General features: G+C 39.2%; 1 protein-coding gene across 3 annotated transcripts in view; it reads right to left on the bottom strand.

Annotated features, from left to right (window-relative positions):
• KCNK10 (potassium two pore domain channel subfamily K member 10) overlaps positions 1-23,676 on the bottom strand; it is a 57,953-nt gene that overhangs the window by 23,921 nt on the left and 10,356 nt on the right. For all 3 annotated transcript variants that reach the window (XM_058421036.1, XM_040067532.1, XM_040067533.1), the window contains one exon: positions 9,530-9,864. In XM_058421036.1, coding sequence (XP_058277019.1) covers positions 9,530-9,864 — 335 coding nt within the window. The remainder of the gene's footprint in view (positions 1-9,529; positions 9,865-23,676) is intronic.

Raw genomic sequence — 23,676 nt, 5'->3', positions numbered from 1 at the left:
AATAGCTCATGTTAGAAGTAGCTAAAAAGGTGGAAAATACAAATAATGTTTGTTAAGTCAAGTGAAGCTAGTCAACCAAGTATTTAAATTCCCAGACAATCAGTAATTTATTAAGTCATATATATTTTATACTAGCTAAAGAAAAAAATATGGTACATACATATAACCTCTTTGAAAAGAATAAGATACCTATTTATATCCATCATAAAAAAACTCTGTGACCAGCTCAAGCTTCCCAGTTGCCATACTTCACATCATCTCATGTCCACAAATGTAGCATGATACAGATACTCCCAGACAGTGCTTGAATGAAGTATAATCTGAATGGAAGCTGAGGTAGCTATACTGCTTCCTGGTCATGGTCCTGTGTCCCACATAGTACTGAATCAAATCAGGCAGACACATCAGCCTCCTGAATGTTTGTTGGGAATTTCTAAAATGCACCATATTTTATCATGGGGCATACATATTCACTTTTCATTGCAGCCTTACAGTCCAAAGGAAGACAGAGTTGAATATATCAGCCTACAAAGCACATAAATAAATCTCTCATCAGCATCTGGTATATTCACCTGAATTGCTCTAAGCTGAATTTTGAGATGCCCTTCAGCATGTATTTTCAAGCTGCTCTTAGTTCTCTTGCAAGCTATTCTTCCTTATAGAGAAATTCAGACCTCACTCTAGAACAGCAGCCGAAATTACTGCCTTTCTGCTTTCCAAATGTTCCCAATGAGTCTAATTTCCATAAAACCACTGCAGAGGAACCAAGATTCTCTTTTTCTGCCTCTGAAAATTTCCAGCTCTTTGCTTTTCTCCCATTCTGCTCCAACCTCACTTCCTGTTGCTGTTACCAGCTGCTCACACTACTGCCAGACCTTCTCCTTCTCTTTCTTTAATTTGCTCCTCCTCCTAAATATTGCCATCAATCTTTAGCCTTGGTAGTTTTAGTGAACTTATTGCTGGGCTCAACAAGTGAAGAAAAGTGCATCCTCTTTTTCTTTGGCTTTGTTCAACACAGAACTCCTACCTATCAGCACAGGTTTGACTTTTCTTATTCCATTTCTTTAACTAGTTCTCTTTGCCTCTGATTTATGATCTATGAATTTTCATGGCAGTTTTCTATTTCACCTTTTCCTATACAGTCCATGTGCAAAGCAAGGTTAGCCATTCTATTTTATCATTGCCTCGCTTCTTACCTGATCATGTCTTTGAATTCTCTCTTGAGCTTCTCTATAACCTCATGTTCTCTTGTGGGTTTAACACTGACTTTTAAACACATCCATTTAACATTGCTTCTCTCCCTAGCCTTCATGATACTTTTCTCTTCGTTAATCTCTTTCCACCAATGCCTTATTTACCACATTTTTTCTTTTCTTCCATTTTCTCACTCATTTTTTTGCCTATATTTCCAACTGACTTCATGGTCATAAATGCTCCTCTACTGCTTTTTTAGTCTGGGTAAGCTTCAGCTAATCTGCTTCCCAGCTTTTAGTTATTCATCACATTGTCTCACAAAAAGGGAAAGGAGTGGGAGGGGAGGCATATGGTCAAGAACAGAGACAGCTACATCTAGAGAGATCAGTATGGGACAGGCTTTTTTAAAAGCAGAGCTACTACATGCCAGGCTAAGCTGATTGTGAAACTATAGCATGAGCAAGCTCCAGGCTGGACTGGTTTCATTCCATGTGGGCAGAAAACCAGGGCTCCTCAGCACATGTCCATACCTTAAGAAATAGCAATATAGAGAACAAATGTGTTTCAGACCAAACCCTTTGGAAGGGGTTCTGTACCAGTTCCTGGCATGTTGCAGGTGGTGTGAAAGCAGAGATCATTTGTTGGTTTATGCAGAATAGCATAAATCAGCCTAACAGACAGGTTGCCCGTTTAAATAGGCCATGACACACTGTCAGCTACCCTGGTTGCTTCTGCCAAGGAATGCAGTCTGCCCTCCCCTTGAGTGTATGAATGTCAGCAAGCTAATTACATTTAAATCACACTTGAGTTTACACAGTTTAGCAAGTCTTTCAGGGCCAAGCACTAACCCCTGAAGTGAAGGAGTATCCTGTTGCCTTAGATAGCATTGAGATTCTCAGGCTCCCTTCTCATCCAGAACAAATTCATTTTTCTTTAAAGTTTCACTGACATCATTCATTTATAAATATCCAACTATTCCAATGCTGTCTTTTAATACACAGTATTTGCATACAGCGATGGAGGACAAAAAGAGAGCAGCAAAACAAAAGCAGCCAGCAGCCTGCACCTAATAGCACTTAAACAACCAATTTCAGCTCATGCATGAGAAAAGGATGCCTTACTACTGCCACTACAAGTCCACCTACTCAGAACTATCCTGCTAGATGAAAACTGACAAAATTCAAACGACGATACTGTTACTGGCAGGACTCTCTCAGTTCACACAGATCACGAAATTTTACAAGTTTCCCATCTGGAACTTCAGACTGACTTTGTAGCAATGACCTGAAGAGCTGCATCCTCAGGTTATCTCAGAGTAGGAAAAAACTAATTTCCAGAGTGCTAAACACTACGTTAACAAGTTTCACATATTTAAGATATTTTAAACCAGTAGTTTCAGCTATTTTTATAGTTGAAATATTGTTGAAAGTAGCAGGTCATGAAAGTACTAAAAGCTGCTTCACACTTGCTGCTTTTCTGATCCCTTTTTCCTTCTCCAGAGGAGCTACAAGCACAGTATACTAGAACACAGTATTTTTTCAGTACAGTCTATGAATTGAAAGTACAATCTTTACTGAATAACTAACGACCTATGACATTGTTTTCTTTTGAAATGCCACCCATTCCAGGGAAGGCAATAATTCAAAGTACCTCAAAGGGCTGAAATTGTCTTTCTGAATGTTCAAGTAATGGATGTATGCTAAAGTCAACAGGCGGGCAGGAGTGAAGAGAATGACAAAGTTACTGAAGTAAATAAAAGTACTTGATATTATTTGTTTTTAAAAACATGCATTTCTGATCACAGCTTTCTGTTTTGCTCCCTATCATTCCATAGATGTGTGTTTCATTCTCAGCCCTTTTGGTATCAGCACAGTACAGTCCTTCTGTAACAAAAAAAACATGGCCTGGTGACATGGTCTGCATGGGACCAAAGGCAAATCCCAGAGCAGAAGCCCAGCATTTGTGGTGATACTGGGACAATTGAGTCCTGTATTCCCAAGGAAAGTGAAACCAAACTGCATCTCAGTACACTTCATCAATTCCACTTGCATAAGCAACAAGATAGCTGGAAGCCAATGGAGCTGATGAGGAGAGAGGAGCAAAACAGACTACTGATCTCTCCATGAAGGTTTTCATCTGGTTCATTTGTTGATGTTTCTGTATTTTCTCCAGTTAGATCCCAAGTATGAGGAAGGCAAATCTTCTTCAAGGACAAGTGTAATATTCACTCAAGTGATGAGGCAATCAAAGATGTACCTACCCTTGTTAGTGAGGATAGGAATTTGATAGGAAAAGAAACTTCTTGTCCTTTTTTTGCCTAGCTCTATTAATTCCTCTCACAGATCCTTTTAATCCAATAATAATTATCTCCCTCTACAATTCTTTTTCCAAGCAGATTCCTATCAATATACAAAGAGTTGCTTCAATTGCCTTTCATGCTCTGGTATTTCTCTATTAGGATTATTAGGATGTTTCTCATTAGCAATCAGCTTTTAATAACTTTTTTCTATACTCCTTAACTCTCTACTTATTCTCACCACCCCTTATACAGTGATTAGGGACCATCATTATAAATTCACATTTATTCAATTTATTCTCACCACCCCTTATACAGTGATTAGGGACCATCATTATAAATTCACATTTATTCACTTTTCCATAGCAGCATTTTCTAAGGACCAAGGACAGCAATTTTTTTTCGGGTTGAATCAGAAGCAACAAGCTTTCAAAGCCTATTCTTTAAATATTTCTGCCTATCCCACGAAGGACTTTAGGAACCAATCAGCCAGAGAGTGATCTACTTACACTTAAAGTGATTTGATAGTCATGCATACGCTGTGTCTGAGGGTAACCTACAGCATTCAACAAGGACTATGCACAGAGAAGTAAGTCCAAAAGGTTTAGCTCCCTGTAAAGATGTCAGCTAAGTTCTGGAAGCAGCATAGCTACAGGACAGCTGCAGATTTGTGAAGCATCTTGGGCTCAGTCTGTCTCCTACACAGCTGGAGCAGCTCTGGGCTGATGTTACAAATCAGTGTGCCTGCACCAACTAGGACATGACCCAGGACATCTGAATCCTTTTTGCCTATCCTTTTAGGAGGAATAGGGTAAAAAAAATATAGGGGCAGAAGGGAAGTTGGGACAAGATGACCTCCAGAGGCACAGGTAGAAGGGTCAATAATCAGATACCACTGTTTTTCCTCACAGTTCTAAGAGTCTTTTCTTGTCTTCAGCAACATGCAAGTCTTCTCCATAGTTAATTCAAAGCACTATTTTTTGTCTGCTCTGTCTAGAATTTTCTTCCAGAGTTTGAAAATTCTTTTCCTTTGACATGGAAGCAGTCTGGAAAGAAAAGCTGGCTTATGACACTAATGAATCGAGCAAACAGCAGCAAAATGAAACATCTCCACAGGATGTCCCTTTTCTTACTTACCTTCAGAGCAAAACTGGTTCAGAACACTAATCCAAAGTGCCTATCCAAAATATTAATTCTTACTAACATAATTAGGGAAGTAAAGCCTGACTAGCTTATTTTCAGCTCTACTTCCTTTTCAGCTGGCAGTCTAGCTCTAACAGGTTGCTGTAGGCATTAGTGGACATTAATAATATGACTTAGTTACCAGGTGGGTGATTATTTTTTAATATACCTATATACTGTAATGTTACCCTGGTTTTTCTGAGCCTTTTGATTTTCTTAAATGGAGTCAGATCTTTTTAGTTATTGTACAATATTAAGAGCAGTTTTCTACCTTTTCCCACAGAAGTAACATAAACAAATCCTTTGTTTTTCATTCTCTGTCCTTTGTTTGCATATTTCTAACCTGAAAACAATTGTAACTGACAACTGGTCTGGCCACTGAGGCTGAGGGGTGGAAACCCCAAAAAGCCAATCTTCTGCTGGACCCACAAATGTATAAAAAGTAAGAAATAAACAAAGGGTTCTCTTCTCTCGGCTCTCTCAGCTGTGAGCGGGAATCGGAAGGACCTCTGCCTTGTGAAAATCTCTTGTCTGCGTGTGACTGCTTTGTGTGTCTCGGTGACGCTGTAATCACTCACACTCCTAAATAATACCCTGATGGATAAGGAAGAAGAAAGCAGCCTGACAATAACGTAAGTTCTTAAGTAGCAAGCCACCCTATCTTGCATAATTTTGCAGGGTTCATTGTGAAAGCAGGGCTCATTACACAAGTTTTTACTCATATACAGTGCACAGAATATATAGAAAGAGTATGAATGCCCTTATCAGGTCCATAGGAATTATTTTGCTAAAACACAAAGATGGTCTTTCTGTGACTGGGATACACAAATCAATCACACGGAGTCAAGAAGATTTTCACAGGGCAGAAGGTTCCTCCAAGAGAGCCAAGGCCAAGCCAAGGCGGAGAACAAGGCGGAGAGCCCTCTGCCTGTTTATTTCTTACTTTTTATACATTTGTGGGTCTGGCTGAAGATTGGCCTTTGGAGTTTTCACCTCTCAGCCAACTGGCCAAACCAGCCATCAGTTACAATTGTCTTCAAGTTAGAAATATGCAAACAAAGGACAGAAAATAAAAAACAAAGGATTTGTTTATGTTACATATGTGGGAAAAAGGTGGAAACTGCTCCTAATATTGTACAGTAGCTAAAAGGTCTGACTCCATTTTTATGAACAATCAAAAAACTTTAAAAAACTCAGAAAAACCAGGGTGACAGTCTTTCTATCTCTCCTAATGACAGATAAAACCTGATCTTTCTGAGAAATGTAACCTCCCTGTTATACACTCTACGTGTGCCTTATTAAAGGCAACATGACTTTGTAATAATGCAGTTAAATAATGTGTTTTGAACCCAGCTATTAAGATTATTTTATAACACATAATAACAAAAAGAAAATGTTTGCAGTATGTTAGCAGATGTATCTACCAATGTTATTTTTCTCTTCAACTCTATGTCCAGTCACCTAAGTCCTGTCATCTTCTGCTCTTTGATCTAATAGGTAGAACGCAGCAAAATGTACTTGAAGAACCTGAAGTTTCATTGTCTCTTAGCATGTTCTAGGTTTCATTTTCTCTAACTCTGAAAACTCAAAATTGTTGAGATAGAACACACAATGTTTTCATTTTCTTAACCTGGTATTCACTATTTTGCCAAGCTATAGGTCACCTACAGCCTTGAACAGTGTACTGGCTTCACCACAACAAATATCTTCAGATGCAGAAATGGGCTTTGAAAATTTGCAGTTAAGACCTTCCACTTGAGGTGGCTTTAGAAAATTTGGACTGCACTATGAAACACTTAACATTGTTATGAAAAAAATTACCTGTCATTGTGTTAGTATTAGATAGACCTGAACAAAAATCCCACAGTCAAATACAAATTTAAAATTTGAATCTTACTAAGAATTCGCACTGCTTTCATCACTGTATTTCTTCTGAAGTCTATGAATGAACTTCCAAGTCTGGACTCAGGAATTCACATTTGTGCTACCAGTGCTAGTATTTGCAATGAGTTTTTGGAGATAAATATGAAAAGGATATCTTATTCCCACAAAATTTTAACAGCTTCCTCATACAGTGCTATACATCTTCCTTACATGTTTTCCAAAGCAGAATCCCTTGAAAGATTATAATTTAGGAAAAGGTATACATTTCTCAATCATTAGTCTTGTAAGGACCATAATACTACTCTGGTCTTCTTAAAAGGTTGTTCCAGAGCCATTCCCACAGTAAAATAATACAAGTTAGTTCTAAGGTTTCCCTCTTTGTATTTTTCCACATTCTCCAAAGCACAGAGGTGAATCACCACAGTCATTCTGCAGAGTATGACCTGTGTTCATCTCAAGCTTTCAGGTAGTGAAATAACATTAATTATGAATAGATCCTTTAGTGGTACACTGCACATGGCACAGCAGCTAGGACCCGTGGAGGTTGCCACATCAGCCTGAACTCACAGCCGTAAAGGCAGTTGCAGCATTTGGTGAAATGCAGAAATGTGTTGGGCCAGCCAGGGGGATGTCACTTCTGAGATCATTGACATGAAGTTGTGTAAGCCCAGTGTTAACTCCAACATTATCTTCACGCAAGTTCATTCACTACTCTTCTGCACAAGTCAGTTACAATCAGTTTTCTGGTTAAGCATACCCAACTATATTCCTGGAGCCAGTTTCACCCCCAGACATACAGAAGAATCCAAAGACACTTTGGACAAAACTATTTCAATATTTCAAATCACTTGGCCTTAAGACATTCACATTCTAAGCTGCTAAACCCATTTTAATTTACTTTTGTACAATGACTTCCAGTTACCCTCAGTAATGCCTGAGGACATACTGAAATCTCGGAAGACTATAAGATTTGTCCAGAATATCTGTCTTCTAATGACAAAGTATGTGTGTTCTTTATTTTAGTATCACCACTTCTGAGATGAAAGAAGAAAAATATTGTGTAAAATAAAGAATTGGTGTTGGTCCATAACTTAGACTAGAGAATAAGGGCTGTTACTACTGCTGTTGGTATGCAGAACTCCACAATCTGCTGAGGTGCTTTGCTTGTTGTACCTTATATGAGTTCTGCTTTCTGGTGGGAAAGCATGTATTTTGCATATCTTTTACTGCTGAAAATCCCACCAAGGGAATAAAAGCTTCTTGGTTTTAGTGTTTTGAAAACATCTTTTAATCATTATTCCTAAGGAGTAGAGGGAAATACAGATCTCTGCAACACTACCAAGAGAAACACATCTGGACATATCCCTGCATCCTGCCAACCTAACATGTTCACCTGTCTTTTGCAGACAGGATCAAAGATGTGATCCAAGCCATCCTTGATCCGAGCAATACTACTTCTTGCTAAAGCAGATTTGTCTTGTTAGTTGTAGCACCAGGCTGCCCAAAGGTACAGGTACACAGTTTTTGACTTAGAACTGACCTGTCTCCTGTGAAAACAGAGCACAAGGAGAGACCACATCTATTTGCAAAGAAGTTTAGGCTGAAAAGTAGGAGAAGGCCTTTTCTATCACATCACTGAGATATTGGAACATCTTATTAAAAGAAATAAGCTTATAAATTTGATTCACCTGTAGAAAGGCATTTTTAACACAGCTGACTTGATGGACACAAGAATTCAGGGGATAGCTCCATGTTCTTTCAAACAGACTGAAATCAACAACAGAGCTCTGGTGCAACACCCCAAAGGGAAACACCATGCTCTTGGAAGGCTGGCACAAATTCAGATCTGAAATATGAGGCTGAAGTTTGAATACATTCCTTAGGTATGTCAAATTTTTTATCTAATCTTTGTTTTTGCTGGGCTAACTGACAGGCTTCCACATGGAATCCCAGAAGATACTCTACAGAAGTATCATAAGATGCAAAATACTTTCCTTGTCTAGAATTTTAATCAATGACAGATAAATCTATCCTTGATAGACCTTTCTTGCATGCTATTAAATTTTCTGCTTACCCTTGCGCACTTGATAATCATTTCCTTCAAAACTGATTCTAAAACTTTTCATACTACATCAGACTAAAAATTCCAATGCTTTTAAATAACAGTTACTTTCTATTTTGATTTGTATACTTCATCATCCTTCATTTATTTAAAAATTACAACAGCAAGCCTATAGGTTCAGAATTCTTGGCTGAATATTTATTTCAAAAATCCCACCTATCATATTCTATGTGCCCTCCTGGTTGCTGTGTTTAATTTTGAAGAAAGAACTAAGAACTTAAGACCACTTGAAAATTTGTAGAGATGAGGGTATAGGTCTTGCAAATCTGTTACCTCTCTCAAATCTTTTTTCCAGATATTAGGTTCTACTTTTCTTCTCACACACCTTTCATTATTCTAGTGAAATCAAGTGCCAATCTCTTCATTCTCATGACCAGTGACAGGACTCAAGGAATGGCCTGAATCTGAGTTGGGTGAGATCTAGGCTGGATATCAGGAGAAATCTTTTCACCCAGAGGGTGTTTGCAACTGGAACAGGATCCTCAGAGAAGTGGTTACAGCCCCAAGCCAGCCAGAGTCCAAGAAGCATTTGGATAATACTCTCAGGCACATGGTGTGACCCTTAGGGTGTCCTGCATAGGGTCAGGAGTTTGACTCAATGATCCTGATGGGTCCCTTCCAACTCAAGCTTATTCTATGATTCTACATTTACAATATTCTGGAGGCATAGTTTCTGCTTCTCGGACTGTAAAATGACTGGGAAAGAGCCTATGCTCCATTTTGCCCATTCCAAGGCCTCTGTGAACAATTTTGTTCCCCAACAACTCAGCTGGTCAATAAAGCTATTTCTCCTGGCCACTGAGCTGTTTCTCCTAACTTCCAAGAAGTACCATCTTCTTCACATGGCCTACCTGAATCAATTTCTCCAGCTCTAGCTCAGTTACACAAACGTGCTCCCGAAGGAAGTCAGCCTTCTCTGTCGCGATTGTGTTCTTCTGCCTGCTTTCAAAGGGCTGCTCCAGGGCACGGAAGACAAGTCCTCCAGCCACTAGGTAAACTACCACCACAATAAAGATGGCCATCACTGCTCTCCAATCCATGACTTTCTGCCGGCCTTGAGAGGGGGCTTCCATGGCAGCAACAAGAGTGGTTCGGGAGGAAACGGAGAATTGTGGAGGTGGGTAATGTCCGTTAGTTTTGGGCTCGGGCTCAGGCTCACAAGCCGGCACTGGTGAGGGAACAGCCACTGAAACACAAAGCAAAAAAACTTATTCAAAATCAAATCTCTTAGGGTATGACTTGATTTTCATTAAAACTTTCCTAAATAACATTTTCAAGCATTTACATAAATCAGGTTCTTCACACACAGATATGGTTCTTCTCATCTGGAAGGGTCCATGTCTGCTTTGTCCATCCATACACAAGGGTTTGTTTTGCCCATTACCTCTAGAACTTCACCCCTTACCTCTAGAACTGGACATGCCAGTTACATGTGCAAAAAGTTCAGAAATATGCACAAAACCATTTATGCAAAATGAACATGAAAATTCTGACCAGCTAAATCACACATAGTGGTGTTTGATGAAGGACCCTGGCAGTGATTTACATCCTTAAATCATAATACTAATAGTATTAATAGTGCTAAGAAATTGAACTGTTAATGAACACTGATCATGCCTGACATGGTATTGACAGAAACAGAAAATGCTTTGCAAACCACAGTGCTATTTGGCTCGCTAACATAAACTGGCCCATACTATTTACCTGGATTCACAAAACCATCACTCATGAAAACGTCCTTATAGCCTGTAAGCTTCACAAAGTTTATCATAAATCATGTGTCAGCCAGCATATACAAGATGTCTGAGGTCAAATTTGCACACCAAGTACAACTGTGGACCTCTCACCTTGGGACTGAGACACTCTGTAGCCCAGATGACCTTTACAATACATCAGAGCTAACAAGTCCCGACCTCCAGTTGGACTTAATAGCCTGACCACTGTGTCAAGCTACCAAGGCATGTAAATCAAAGCTGAGTCACCTCCAAATAATTCAGGTGTCCCATCATCAGACTTCCCCACTCTCTGTTGCTAGTGTTAGCAATGGAAAGATGAGATCAAGTTCATCAACATCCACTGCCATAATTGTACCATGGAGAATTTGATAGGATTTGAAGATGCTGGATTCATTTTAAAAAAAATTCCTGTGTAGTCTTACCATGGTGCAACTGCCACTGGCCTGTAATTTCTTTGAAACAGATTAATGTTTTTTGTATATAAGACCTAAATCAGATTACAGTTAAAATAGAGCTACTTTAGCTGCATTCTCTGAACTTATTCACAATGTGTCCTTGCTGTTTTGCTTAGAAATTAAAGCAGAAATATTTTAACATCCCATCAGAGTGGAATTATAACCCCATTCTCTAAAATTTAAAAATACAACATCATTATACCTTGAGTCTGAAGAGGGCCACAACTCTTTCCCAACAGAAACCATTTAATGATACTGAATAATTTAAGAACTCAGGTGTTTACTGCAGTCATGTTTTCCTACAAGCAATACAACTCTGAAGTATTGCATGGAGGATAGAGCTCCCAGCTTACCTGATAATCAATAAACTACAGAAATCTGTAGTTGCTTTACACTTAAAGTTAATATTTTGCTTCATATATGATTTAGAAGTTCCAGATTCCAAATAAATTAGAAAGGATCCAGGAGCAGAGCCAAAGCCTTCGTGGTTGATTCCTATTTTTTTTGTTTGCAACCCCATGTGGCAAAGCTATTCAGTTTGACCATTAAAAGACCTTTGTGGTTCCTAATACTTATTAACCATGATGGGGTGACATCAAACTCAAAAGGACATTTTCTCTTACCTCCAAATATTTCATGTAACTATTAAGAACTTTGTGTGACAATAAGAAGAAGAGTGACAGTATTAGAAAGAAGTCACACTTTTTGTAAGATATCAGTATATTTCAGTTTCCTGACAGTATTATTGTAATAAATACAGTGAAATTCAGCAGGAACCACCAGAACAGTATGCAGAAGAAACATAAAACATTGAGGTTGTATGAAGAAGTTAGAACTTCCCTTTCTCTATAGGCAAGTACTTTAAACCTGAGTCACAACATCGCCTTACTGAACTAAATTTGAGTACTCACAGAAATGGCTCAGATGATGTAACCCACTGTAACATAGCTTCCATAGATTCCATAGAAATCATACAATTTGAATTAGTTAGAGCCCATTAACTACTGTGAATACTGTAAACCAACACAAAATCTGTAAACTTGGGGGCTGACTTTTCACACTTCAAATTACTCAGCATCAGGATCCAAGGCTCACATGGTAAGAAGAGTAAGAATTCATGTGACAGGATGTTATAATTTTTTGAAAGTGGTATCCACCTTACCACAACTGGCATAGTCTAGTGTAGACTGAGTGAGCCTCTCAGTGGAAAACAATGCCTGCCTTTGATATGACACAAATAAGTCAAGAAGATGGAAGTCAAGAGCTGGTATCATTAAAACAGCATTTGTGAGTTTTCTTTTCCTGTCTGCTAGTATAAATGTTTTTTTCTTATTCAAATAATGTTTCTGGTAAAGAGTTAGTAACAGCTTTACAGTAAAATCATTGCCTGTTTGATTCTGTTTTCAAAGAAAAATGTGTTGTACTGATTTAAGAACAAGATGGGACATTCACAGTAGAGAACATAAAATGTTCTTATAAATATTTTGTCACTTAAACAGCTCAGTGGATTACTGTGCTCAGCTTGCTTATCTCTAAAAAGAAGAGAACTGTCTCAGTTTTTCATTTTCTGCTATTACTAATAGCTATCCTAAGTGAATGTAGAACTGTTGATCCTAAAGTATTTTATATTATGTAAATAAAGTCACAGGAAGACTGTAGTAAAGCAGCTATTAAGCAAATGATGTGTAACAGAAATGGACTTCTTACAAAGCCAGTGCACAAGGCACAACTGCAGTCAATACTGCAGACATTTTAAGCAGGAGTTAGGTATTGGGAGAACAGTGTAGATACTCCATCAAGGAGCTATCCCACTCTTTACAAAACAGTGGGGTTAGTGACTTAAGCACATGGTAAGAAGTAAGAAATACTGATTTCTAATTGGAGCACTGTCTCTGTGAACCTGTACTCTCACAAAAGTGCTGCCATTTGCCCTTAAACCATGGTTTCATCAACTGCAAAAAGTGAAAGTAGTGCTTACTTTTCTACAATTGTCCTGGGAGTGTCCATTTCTGAAAATAAGAGCTACATGAAATTCCAGAAGTTTAACAAGTAGTTTTACTAAAATCAAAAGATGAACTACCTTTGCAATTCAACAATGTGCAGAGGTGCACAGCTTAAAAAATAAAGAACTTCACAAATTCTTCCATTTGTAGAGACAGTTTAGACCATAGTTTAGGATAAACTTGGAGTAAAAGAGAAGAGGATATGTTTACAATAAACGCAGAACAATCCCTACTTCATTTGTACATGTTTGTTCAAAACAAGCTGCTGTCAGAACAGGCTTTTCCCCAAACAAAGCCTCATCCATATGTTTGTTAAATTGTATCAACGAAGACTTAATCAGCCTCAGTGAAAGCAATGATAGATATCCAATCACATTCATGCACTATATTAGCTGACAGCTAACCTCATAGGTACAGGAACCCTCAAAGGAACACTCTGGTGTTTCAAAACAGGCCTTATCCCAGTAAAAGGATGCCAAAGAGGGCAAAGAAAGGTAAATTCCTGATTTTTCGGATAACCTTTTAAATTAAACAACTGAAGATATTAATGGTACGAGTGAAATTGCAATGTTAGGATCTGTACAGTTGTTCATATCTGAGATCACCACATTTCCTGCACTTGTAGAGGTGAACATCACCACCAGGGCTCCCACTGACATGTGAAGAGCTTAAATACCTCATATTTCTGTTAATGTTAATGAGAATTAAGGAAGCAAAACTCTCACTCATCATCAAGATGATGGGGTAAAACTTAATTGGTTTAAGTTGTAGGCAATTCCCTCCCATGGAGAGCAGGGGGCCCGACGAGCTGACCAGGCCTAGCCCCTAGCAGGGTGTGCTGCCTGCTGGGGCCTGGTCACGGACATCACCAGGACACTTCCCAGCCTGCCATGGCCCTCAGAGTGCTGCCCCTTCCCATCTGCCACGTAAGGGGACGAGGAAACAGCAGCACATAGTCCAGGGGCGATCAAAAAGGACTTCAGGGCCTTCAGATGTTTGCTAAGGGAACCTGGGGTGTGGGTTATAGTCTCCTCTCTGGTTACAGTTGAAGGCAACAACATGGGAAGAAATGGACAAACTGAGTTTACGGCTCCACGGCTGGTGTCATCATCAAAATGCTGGGGGTTGTGACAATGGAATGGTCCTACACAGCCTCAGGCATGCTGGCATCAGATGGGATTCACCTCTCTCAGCGGTGGAAGAGAGTCTTTGCTCAGAAACTAGTGGGACTCAGTGGCAGGGCTTTGAAGTAGATGCGAGGGGGTAGAGGGGCAATATGAGGCTTGTCCCTGGCAAAAGTGAGAAGATATCAAAATAGACAGATAGAGGGACAAGGTGCTAGGGAGGGTTCTTTGCAGTGACTCTGAACTGTGCTAGCCACGCTGGGCCATGTCTGCAGTCTTAGGGAGATGAGTCAGAGAGTCCTAGCAGAAGCCCCAGGGAAACAATAGGGAAATATCTGAAAAAAATAACGGGGTGTTCCTCTAGGAAGGCAGCCTGGCAATTCCCAGGGGCAAGAAATCGGACAAGGAAGGCAAGAGACTGGTATAACTGAGGCTGAGTAGGGAACTGCTGGTTGAATTAAAGGTAAGGAGACAAATGGACAGATAGTGGAGACAAGGACATGTAACCTGGGAAGAGTAGAGAGATGAAAGGATGGGGTAAGGAAGGCTAAGGCAAAGATGAAACTGAACCTCACAAGGCACACCAATAATAACTGGTATGTTAACCAGAAAAGGGAAGTCAAAGGCCCCTGATAAACAACATTGGTAAACTGCTAACAACAGATGAGGAGAAGGCTAGAGTACTCAACAACTTTTTTACCTCAGTCTTCAGTGACAGCCTGGGTTCAACTGACCTTTGACTACGAAAACATCAAAACATGACTTTGCCCTGTGACCTGTATCCTGAAAACTATCTTACTCAATATGCTAAGAACATATCAGATACAAAGAAACCTGGTTTTGGAGGAGAATTTCTTAAATGGTTTAAACCAAATAATTTTTTTTTTTTTTTTTAATAAACATGTCCTTCTCTGTGTTAGTGCTGTCACAATTTCTACTGTGAAAAAAAATGTAAGTCAAGTTTAATAGTATCTTATTTAGTACTTCATTTTCTTCCACATTCCTATGTTACACAGGCACACAGCAATATATGTACATTTTAATGAGAGAATAATAGATACATCTAATAAAAATGCTGCTTTCACAGGATTCAACACAGAATTACATGGAGGCCATATGCACTTACACATTCATAATAAACTCAGCAACAGGCTTTAAGTTTGAAACATGAGTTGATCAAAAATGAAATGGGACATTTCATCTCCCATTTTAGTGGTGCCATCAAAGGAAGGAAACAAAATACTTCAGCTCAAGTAAAAAGGTTTGTTGATGTGTGTCTAAAGGTACGTACCAATATTTTTTCTCCAGATCATCATAATACAACAGGAGGTTTCTTTAAAGAAAGGAATTTATGCATTCTTCAGACGTGTTCATAGTTGAACATTCAAAATTTCCCATGAAGCCTTTCTTATGTTTTTATTAAACTAGAAATTTAGTTAGAATTATAAAGTAATCTCATCATGTAGTCCAGTTTCACTGAGAAAATGCAGGAGCAAATAGTCTTCCCTACAGCTTTTACAAGATCCTACATTGGGTTATTGGCACTTTGACATTCTTCCTGTAGTACTACTTAATAAGCCAGCATTCCTTCTTGAACTAATATATAAATACAATTCTTTTGTCAAGTGTAGTGTCCTGTGAAGCTGCAGGACTGAACTCTCACACAACAAAGCTCGGAAATGTCTGTGAGGTGTTAACAAACTCCACTACATCTTCCCTGAACTGATCACTAAACAGTAGGTGGGTCCACCTTCTTTAGAATGGATCATAAAGGACTGGGGGATGAAAATACTTCACTGGCCTTAATTATTTTAAAATCATTTATTTCAATTTAACTGGACAGGGTTTTTTTCCCCCTGCCAGTCGTTCTTCTGAAATAGCCACACACTGAATTTAACATTAAAAAGCTTCCTGACTGAACAATGTAGAAAGGCAGGGAAATGGGCAGCCCACCAGTGGATAACATATTAATCTTTCACTCCAAGGCTCTTACTCATCTCCAACAGAAATTCCTGGGGGATGTGGGTATCTAGCATTTGCTTCCAATCTCAAATCTTTCCCACAGACTCCCCAGGTTCTTTCCTTTCAGATAAGGTCTCCTGGAGCTAGGATAGCAGGACTGTGCCTGGAAGTAATAGCAAGTATAAGAAGTACATTAGGGAAATAGTGGAGGCAATGAGTGTATTAAGCTATCACCTATATGAACTTCTCAAGAATATGTCACAAACAGAAAATGCATGCGATTCTACAAATGAAGGGAATTGCATGGTCTAGCAGGAAGCAGGTGAAAGTAATGAAACACTGAAATTTCTGTCCATGTGTTACCAAAAAATCATTAAACCATCAAAATTTTGTGTTTTGAGGATATGACAAATCACTTCCATTACCTGATTTGCTTGTTATTCCACTCCCCCTCACTCCCCATTCATCTCTTTCTGTTGTGGTTTTTAACAGGTTTTGTAGAGAGCATCCATTTAACCAGCACAATGAATGCTGAATTTTTATAACTGGGCATTCAAAAATCTGATGCTGGTTTAGAAAGTCTGGCTTTTAGAACAAAAATCCCAGTGGATGATGGTCATGTTTGCCTTTGTGTTTGTGCAGCATCTTTGCATGATGTGGGCTAATTAGCAGGTGACACTACAGCTGTGATCAAGAAATGGGAGAAAAATCCTGCCTGCAGGCTATGATTACATATGGGGCAGAACACTAGTATCCCTGTGGTAGTTGTTCTGGATTGAGGAATAAGAATAATAAGAATTGCTGCCTGGGGACCACGGGATACATACAGTCATGGATCAAGAAAACTGTTATCAGTGCTGACATGTTTTACACCAGTTTGGCCCTGGTCCTTCTGTCTATCCCCAAGGCACACAAATTGCGCAGTGAAAATCATCACAAGCTTGCCGCACAAGGGGAGTTTCACCCTACTGTTTCTATGGCGTTTTGCTGAGAACTGCCACTGAAGTGAGAAGCATCACTATTGCATTTACTGTTCATGAAAGCAAAGCTTGACATATTGTTTGTTAGGAAAACATGGAGTGTCTCTGAGCATAGAGCTTTTCACTGCAGCAGCACCCCCTGGGTTAAATCTAACGGAGTTTTCCCTGAAGGGGATTCTCTAATGCAGCATTAGTGCTGCTGACTTCAGCAACATCTCAGCTGTCTGCTGCAAATGCAGTCATCAGCAGCAAGGCATTCCATGGAGTATGAGACACAGGTAAAGGCAGAAAGGGCAATACACATTAAACAAAATAGATTGAATGAGTGTTAGAATGTTGTTAGAAAAAAGTAGAATTGATTCCTCCCAATTGCTCCTTTCCCTGAGTGGGGTGGTGAGAAGGGAGGAGTATGTTAGGTTACGAATGTGCATGAGGAATAAGGGCACTGATTGCTTCCTCTTACAGAGTAATGTTAGTGAAATAGAGTAAAAATTCCTAATACTGAGTTGTCTCTGTTGGTGGGGAGAGAAGTGTCAGTAATATGTATCAGAGGGAATTATATCTGACCATTGTTTTACCATCCCTTGCATCAGCTTTGGGAAGTATGTTATACCAAAAGGGTTCTGCAATTTCTGGACGATTTGTCATATATTCCCATCTAGTGCTCAAAGTAATGATTCTCAGTAAGCTTCAAAAAAAAATCTACATAATTCCACTGCATCAGTTATAATTGAACCATACTAATTAATAGCTCTTGGAATACCCCCCAGCTACTTAATTGATCTGGAACACAGTTGTTATGAGAAAACAAAAAGGCACTATTTTATAAAGTTTTTCATTCTTTTTCATTTGAAAACTATAGTTTAGGCAAAAATAAAATCTTAAACAGCCTTAATTGGAACATGGTAGAAATTAAGAAATCAGTATGGTCTGAGTAAAGGTGTCTGTTTAGAAAGAGCTTTCCAATTATGAGAGTCTTCACATAGTGGTGGTGCTGGCGGTACTGCAAATCATCAGAACCAAGGAGAACCTAAGCCTCTTGTCTCTTCGCAAAGAGCTTCTTTAGTGTCAGACAAGAACTTAGTTATGCCGTAAGTAATTAGAATGAATTTTACCTTCCACTGAAGGACAATATCACTCCTATCTGAAACCAGTTTTTCCAAAGAACAAATCTTGAGGGAAACTTCTCCAGTTTCTACTGTTCGTACTCCCAGAATATATACTGCTCCCATTTACGTGTGCAGCAAGTGCCTGACAGAAATAAGTACCTGGCTCTGGTGTGCATGACAGTGTATTTCACTTAGGTGGCAAGGTGATGGGAGCAGGGTGGCTACAGTGGTTGTCTCTGTGGAACGTCTGGGGCTGCCCCTTTCTAGACATAGCCAGTTCCTGCTGATTCCAACAGACCCACAACAGGACACAGCTGAGCCCATCAGGGAAGGTGGCAGCACACTTTAGAAAAGGAAAATATTGTGCAGACTTTGAAGAATGAGGAAAAAAGTGTGAGAAAGGATCCTAAAAGCACCAAGGTCCGTGAAGGAGAAAGATGCACTCCAGGAGATGTAAGGAGATATTCCCATGCAGCCTGTGAGTTTTGGAAGAGATCATGATGGATTTGGTATTTCCCTGGAGTTCATGGAGAGGATCACACCAGAGCAGATATTCACACTGCAGCATGTGGAGGATCCCAATCCAGGGCAGGTTGGTATTTCCTGAAGTTCTGCTACCTGTGGAGAGACCATGCTGGAGGAGGTTTATCCTAAAGGACTACAGCCCATGGCATGGACTCATGCAGGAGCAAGGAAAAATTATAAGGAGAAAGGTGCAGTCTAGAGGAGCTAGATCCACCAAATACCCTTATTCCCAATACCCCTTGCACTGTGTGAGGTGGGGAGGAAGAAGAGTCAGGAATGAACCAATAAAGTTGCTAGGAAAAAGTAAAGCAGGGGAGGGTATTTTAGCCTTTGTCTTTATTTCTTACCACCCAAATCTATTTTAATTAGCTATAAATCAAATAAATTTTCCCCAAGTCAAGTCTCATTTCCCTATGATGGCAATCTCTAACTGGTCTCCCTGGCTTTATCTCAACCCATAAACTTTTCCAGTGTTATTTTCTCCCCCTCTCCTGTTGAGGAGGAGGAATGAAAGTTGCTAGGTGAGCATCTGGTAGCCTGTCAAGGTCAACTCACCACAGAGAGTTTGCATGGGTGCAATAAAGATGAGGACACAACTCAGACTGTATTGTTCAGCAATGCTTTTCCTCTGAGTCTCACCAATTACTTGCATATGGATTTGGTGAAAAAGCCAACAGTCCAAACGCTAAGAATATCAATGTATAGATCAGGATTTAAACTACAATGATGAAACAGGAGTTAGCTACAGAGACAGCAAACATCCTTCCAACAATAATGCATTTTTGTCACTGTCTACTGGAGCTGGGTCAATTTGGAACAAAAACATTCATTTGTCTTTTTGAGTGGATTTGAATTTTTCACTTTTTATTACGTTTCATTCTAATTTTCCCTTCTCAAACATAAGTATTTTATATCACTCACTTTCTACACACATTTTAGAAAAAGATGCCAGAAGCATACATTTTTGCATAAAGCTAAATGTCAAATTGATTAAATGTTTCATGCTGGCAGGAAGTGCATGCATACACAACCAATGAAGTAACAATGCAACGTGATGTCTCTGACAATTCTAAAAAAGCATAAGAAAACCTCAATCTTCTTGTAGATGCTAAATGGCTTGAAATTGGGTGCTGAGTAGACCTGACAGGTTGGATTACTTATTAATCTAGTAGTAATCAGTTTATCAAGCATTCAAAAGATTAAAAAGTCTATGCAATTATCATTCCCCTGAGCTATGCTATGTCTGTCTTCTTTGTGAGGCTGTTGTAAAATTCTCTGCTATTCTATAATTTAGCAATTCTGAACCTACTGTCCCTAAAGAGATAGAAAAATGTATGTATCAGCAAATTTAATTTTATTCAAAAAAGTGTAGTGAGAGAGGAGAGTCTGAGTACCATTTTCATGCTTATTCTATTTCTGAAAGACATTCTGCCATTTCTAATTGTGAATGTTTTAAAGCACTGAAGAATGGCAGTTCAAGCATCTCACAGGAGCTTTCAAAGCAGGGAAGGGGAAAACTCACAGTGATGGCCTAGGAAAATAAGAAGTCTGAAGGGCTAAAATCTAAGGGCCCTTAACCATATAAACCCAGAAAATCTCACTATGCCAATAAGTTTGTTCCTAAATTAGTTTTTGTATATGTCCTTATTAATAGTCAACAGAGTCATCCTTTCAACTTCCTTTTCACATCAATTTCCATTGCAGCTTCCAAAGTACTTGCTAATATAAATGAAAATGCTGTTTAGATTATATGTAAAAAGATGATGTGTAATCTCACATATGACAATAAGACACTGAGTAACTAAAGAGAGTTTTTTAGTTGATGATGAATTCTTTCCTAGATCTCTTAAGAACAGCTCAGGAAATAATGGATTCATCTGTACCAAGGTAGTAGGGGAATAAATATTAGGAAAAAGTCTAGCTACAAGGAGAGCTAAGCATGGGAACAGCCATCAATATATTGAAATGTCCTTTACTGGAAGTATCTAAGAACCGGGCATAAAATCACCTGCCAGAAATTGTCAGTGTTATCCATGTCCTGCACATTCCTGTGAATCCAAGAAGAAAAGCTGCAAGCGAAGGGCAATAGAGAAAAATAGCCTAATGCTGTTATACAGAACAACATACAGAATCTAAAAAAACCCCAAAAAACTAATGAAATTTTAAAGTTATATTAAAAAAAAAAAAATCATTCATCTTTACAATCTAGTCTCAACTCCTAGCAGGAAAATGCTCTTGAAATATTTTTCCTCCCTTTCACTGTAAGACAATCAATCACACCTCAACATTCCTTTTTGTATCAGTTGTGCCAAATCTCATAACATTTCACAACCAATAGATAAAACCCTGTGACACTAAGAAAAAGCAACAATGTATGAGTTCACAATTTGCCTCATGTAAACACTGCCATAGAGAACTTAGCAAATTAATCAAATTCAAGAATAATTTCATTGTTTAATTTGTTTAAACAAACTCTTCGACATATGTGCATCAAAAAGGTACAACAATTTTTCATCAATGTATTAGCAAATTTTCAAGTTCTTTTAGGGGACATACTCTTTTCCACTACACATTACAGAATGCCATTATATCTGTTATAAAATTATAGACAGCCATAAATCAGATTCCTCTCTTTTGTTGGTTATAAGGGAAAAATATGATAACCACATGTAAACTGCTTGTAAATGATTATTTACAAGCACTTCCAGATTTTGACCCAGCCTCTCCCCTGTCAGAGCAGCAGTCTGAGTGTGCTCATGAACTTAGAATGGGCTCCTCAAGAGTTACTCTCTTGCAGACACAGCTTTAGAGCTCCTGCTCCTGAGGCTATGCAAATGTCAGGGAAACAACAGTAAGCCCAAGGCTGATTTGAGCAGGTATCTCCTGACCAGGACTTATCCACTGACATTAAAGAAAAAAAAAACTCTGCAAAAGTCGTGGTCATGGGATGCTGGGATACTTTCTCCTCCCTCCTCCCTCTCCCAGGCACTGCGCTATTCTAATGCATACGTGACAGCTCACTGATCAAAAGAATGGATGTGCTAAGGCAGGACATGAACTCCAGGAACAGCTGAAAGCATCAGGGGTGTTTTTCTAGTTTGGCTTCAGGACAGCAATCCTCAGAGAGGTTCCTAGCTAACACTGGCATTCACATGAAGATGCACTACTGCTGACACCATTTGTAGCACTACTTACAGAGCTGCCAAGTCCAGACGAATACTTGATAGAGGTTTGTCTTGTGCTGGAGTGAGATTGTACACTCACTGCTGAGGGCAGTTTGGATTTTGTTTCCCTGGCTTTGCCTTCTCTCTCTCCTGACCTCTCTTCCACCGTGCCCTCCTCCAAATCCATCCATCTGCTCTTGTCCCTCACTTCTTTCCAACTGTGCTGGCAGCACTGGAGGCAACACCCCTCCAACTCCCTGCTCAGTTCCTCTTCTCATCACTGCCCTTCCCATAGCCCCGATACCTGAGCCCATGTTCATGTGTGACAGGGCTCATCAATGAACTTCAGGAGAATGAAAAATTGAGCAGAAGAGCAATACAATGAGGAGCAGGAAGTACTGAGGGGAGATTAGAAGTGATTGACAGGGGCAAGTCCCAAATATGGAACCCTCCTGCTTCAAGATTGGTGACTGTGTTTGTTCCAATGCACTCATTGGCAGCAGAGCTAACATCAGCTTTATGAGGCTATTTATAGAGGAACTGAATACGGAGAAACCCGGGAAAAATTCTCACCTTTCTCTTCCTGAAATAAGACTAAAACCAATAGATCATGAGAAAACTTGTTTCCCTAGCAATAGATTGGTAATTCTTGCTCCTGCTAAAATTGAGAGTTCTAGTTAATGCAGGTCTCTGCTCTGCAAAATAGGAAGCAAGTGCTTTTGGCTCAAGATCTTGAGGTGTAGAGATGAAAAAGAGCTCCTATCAGAAAAAATTAACATAGCATTGTTTTTCTTCGTTAAGTAACATATAGAAAAACTGATTTTTTTGTCAGTATGGTACAAGCACCAAGGAATAAACAGCTGCTCTCTGGCTCTCTGCAGATTTCACTCTTCAGTGAACAGCAGACAGGTTTAACAGTGATGCTGCTATTTATCCATAATCATCTTTTTACAGACTAAACCAAAATTTTTCATTGCATCATTATGTGCTTTGTATGAAACAACTTGTTTAGTTTTCCTCAATAGGAAGTGTCCCAGGATTCCAGCAATATTTAGAAAGAGTCTGAATCTCCCACCACGTGTTTTCAATGTGTTCCACTTCAAAGTACTCACAGGATGATGTAGGGTCAGGGGTTTTGCTGGGAACTTCCAAATATCCTATCTCACAGATTCAGAAAAGAAATTCAGGCAGTGGTCTCATGGTCAGACCAAATAGTCAAGGAAACCTAAGCCTTGGACTTCAGCATAAGAAGGCCTCTGTACAAAGGGATGGACATTCTTATTGAAAGAAACCTAGTGGTAAAACAATCAAGTGGAAGAGACAACAAAGCAAAGGCCATGTTGGCCTTCCTAGAAGGAAGCTATCTAATCTACATTTGACATATGATTGATGCTGGCTGTTCGCCAGAGGTACAGCCTTACAGTGGAGAGAAGGAACTTCTGGATCATCTCAGTCATGAGAAGGGGACTTTATCAGCACCACTGACTGGACATCAGGCTAGTGGTGTCTCCCCCAATCTCACTACTGATTAGGATCTATAGAAAAGTACTTTGAATTTAAGCAAATCTCATTAGTGATTTACCATTTCAATTAAGAGATAATTTCTCAAATTTTCTGTGCCACAGCGATAAAAGTGAATTTTTCCATGTGGCAATGGTCAAGAAAACTTGTAAAAAGCACATTGCTTGGGCTCTTTTTTAGTTCACTGAAGCTATACTATTTGCATAATCTGAGGATCCAATCTATTTTGTTAAGTTCTTATACACATTAACACTCCTAAAGTGAATAAAAGCCTCCTAATACTTTAAAACCCTATTCTGAAACAGCATGAATATATAAGACAGGTAGGACAAATTAATCTGTGCAGAAAAAAAATTCACAAAGAAGAGAAAGTTGCTGTTTGAAAAGTATTTTTTCAGCATAGGCATTTTTATATTCTC

The sequence above is a fragment of the Hirundo rustica genome, chromosome 6 (genome assembly GCF_015227805.2).
Source record: "Hirundo rustica isolate bHirRus1 chromosome 6, bHirRus1.pri.v3, whole genome shotgun sequence".
Taxonomy (NCBI): domain Eukaryota; kingdom Metazoa; phylum Chordata; class Aves; order Passeriformes; family Hirundinidae; genus Hirundo; species Hirundo rustica.
The sequence above is the reverse complement of the archived record's forward strand: the minus strand, read 5'-3'. Positions and strand labels throughout refer to the sequence as shown.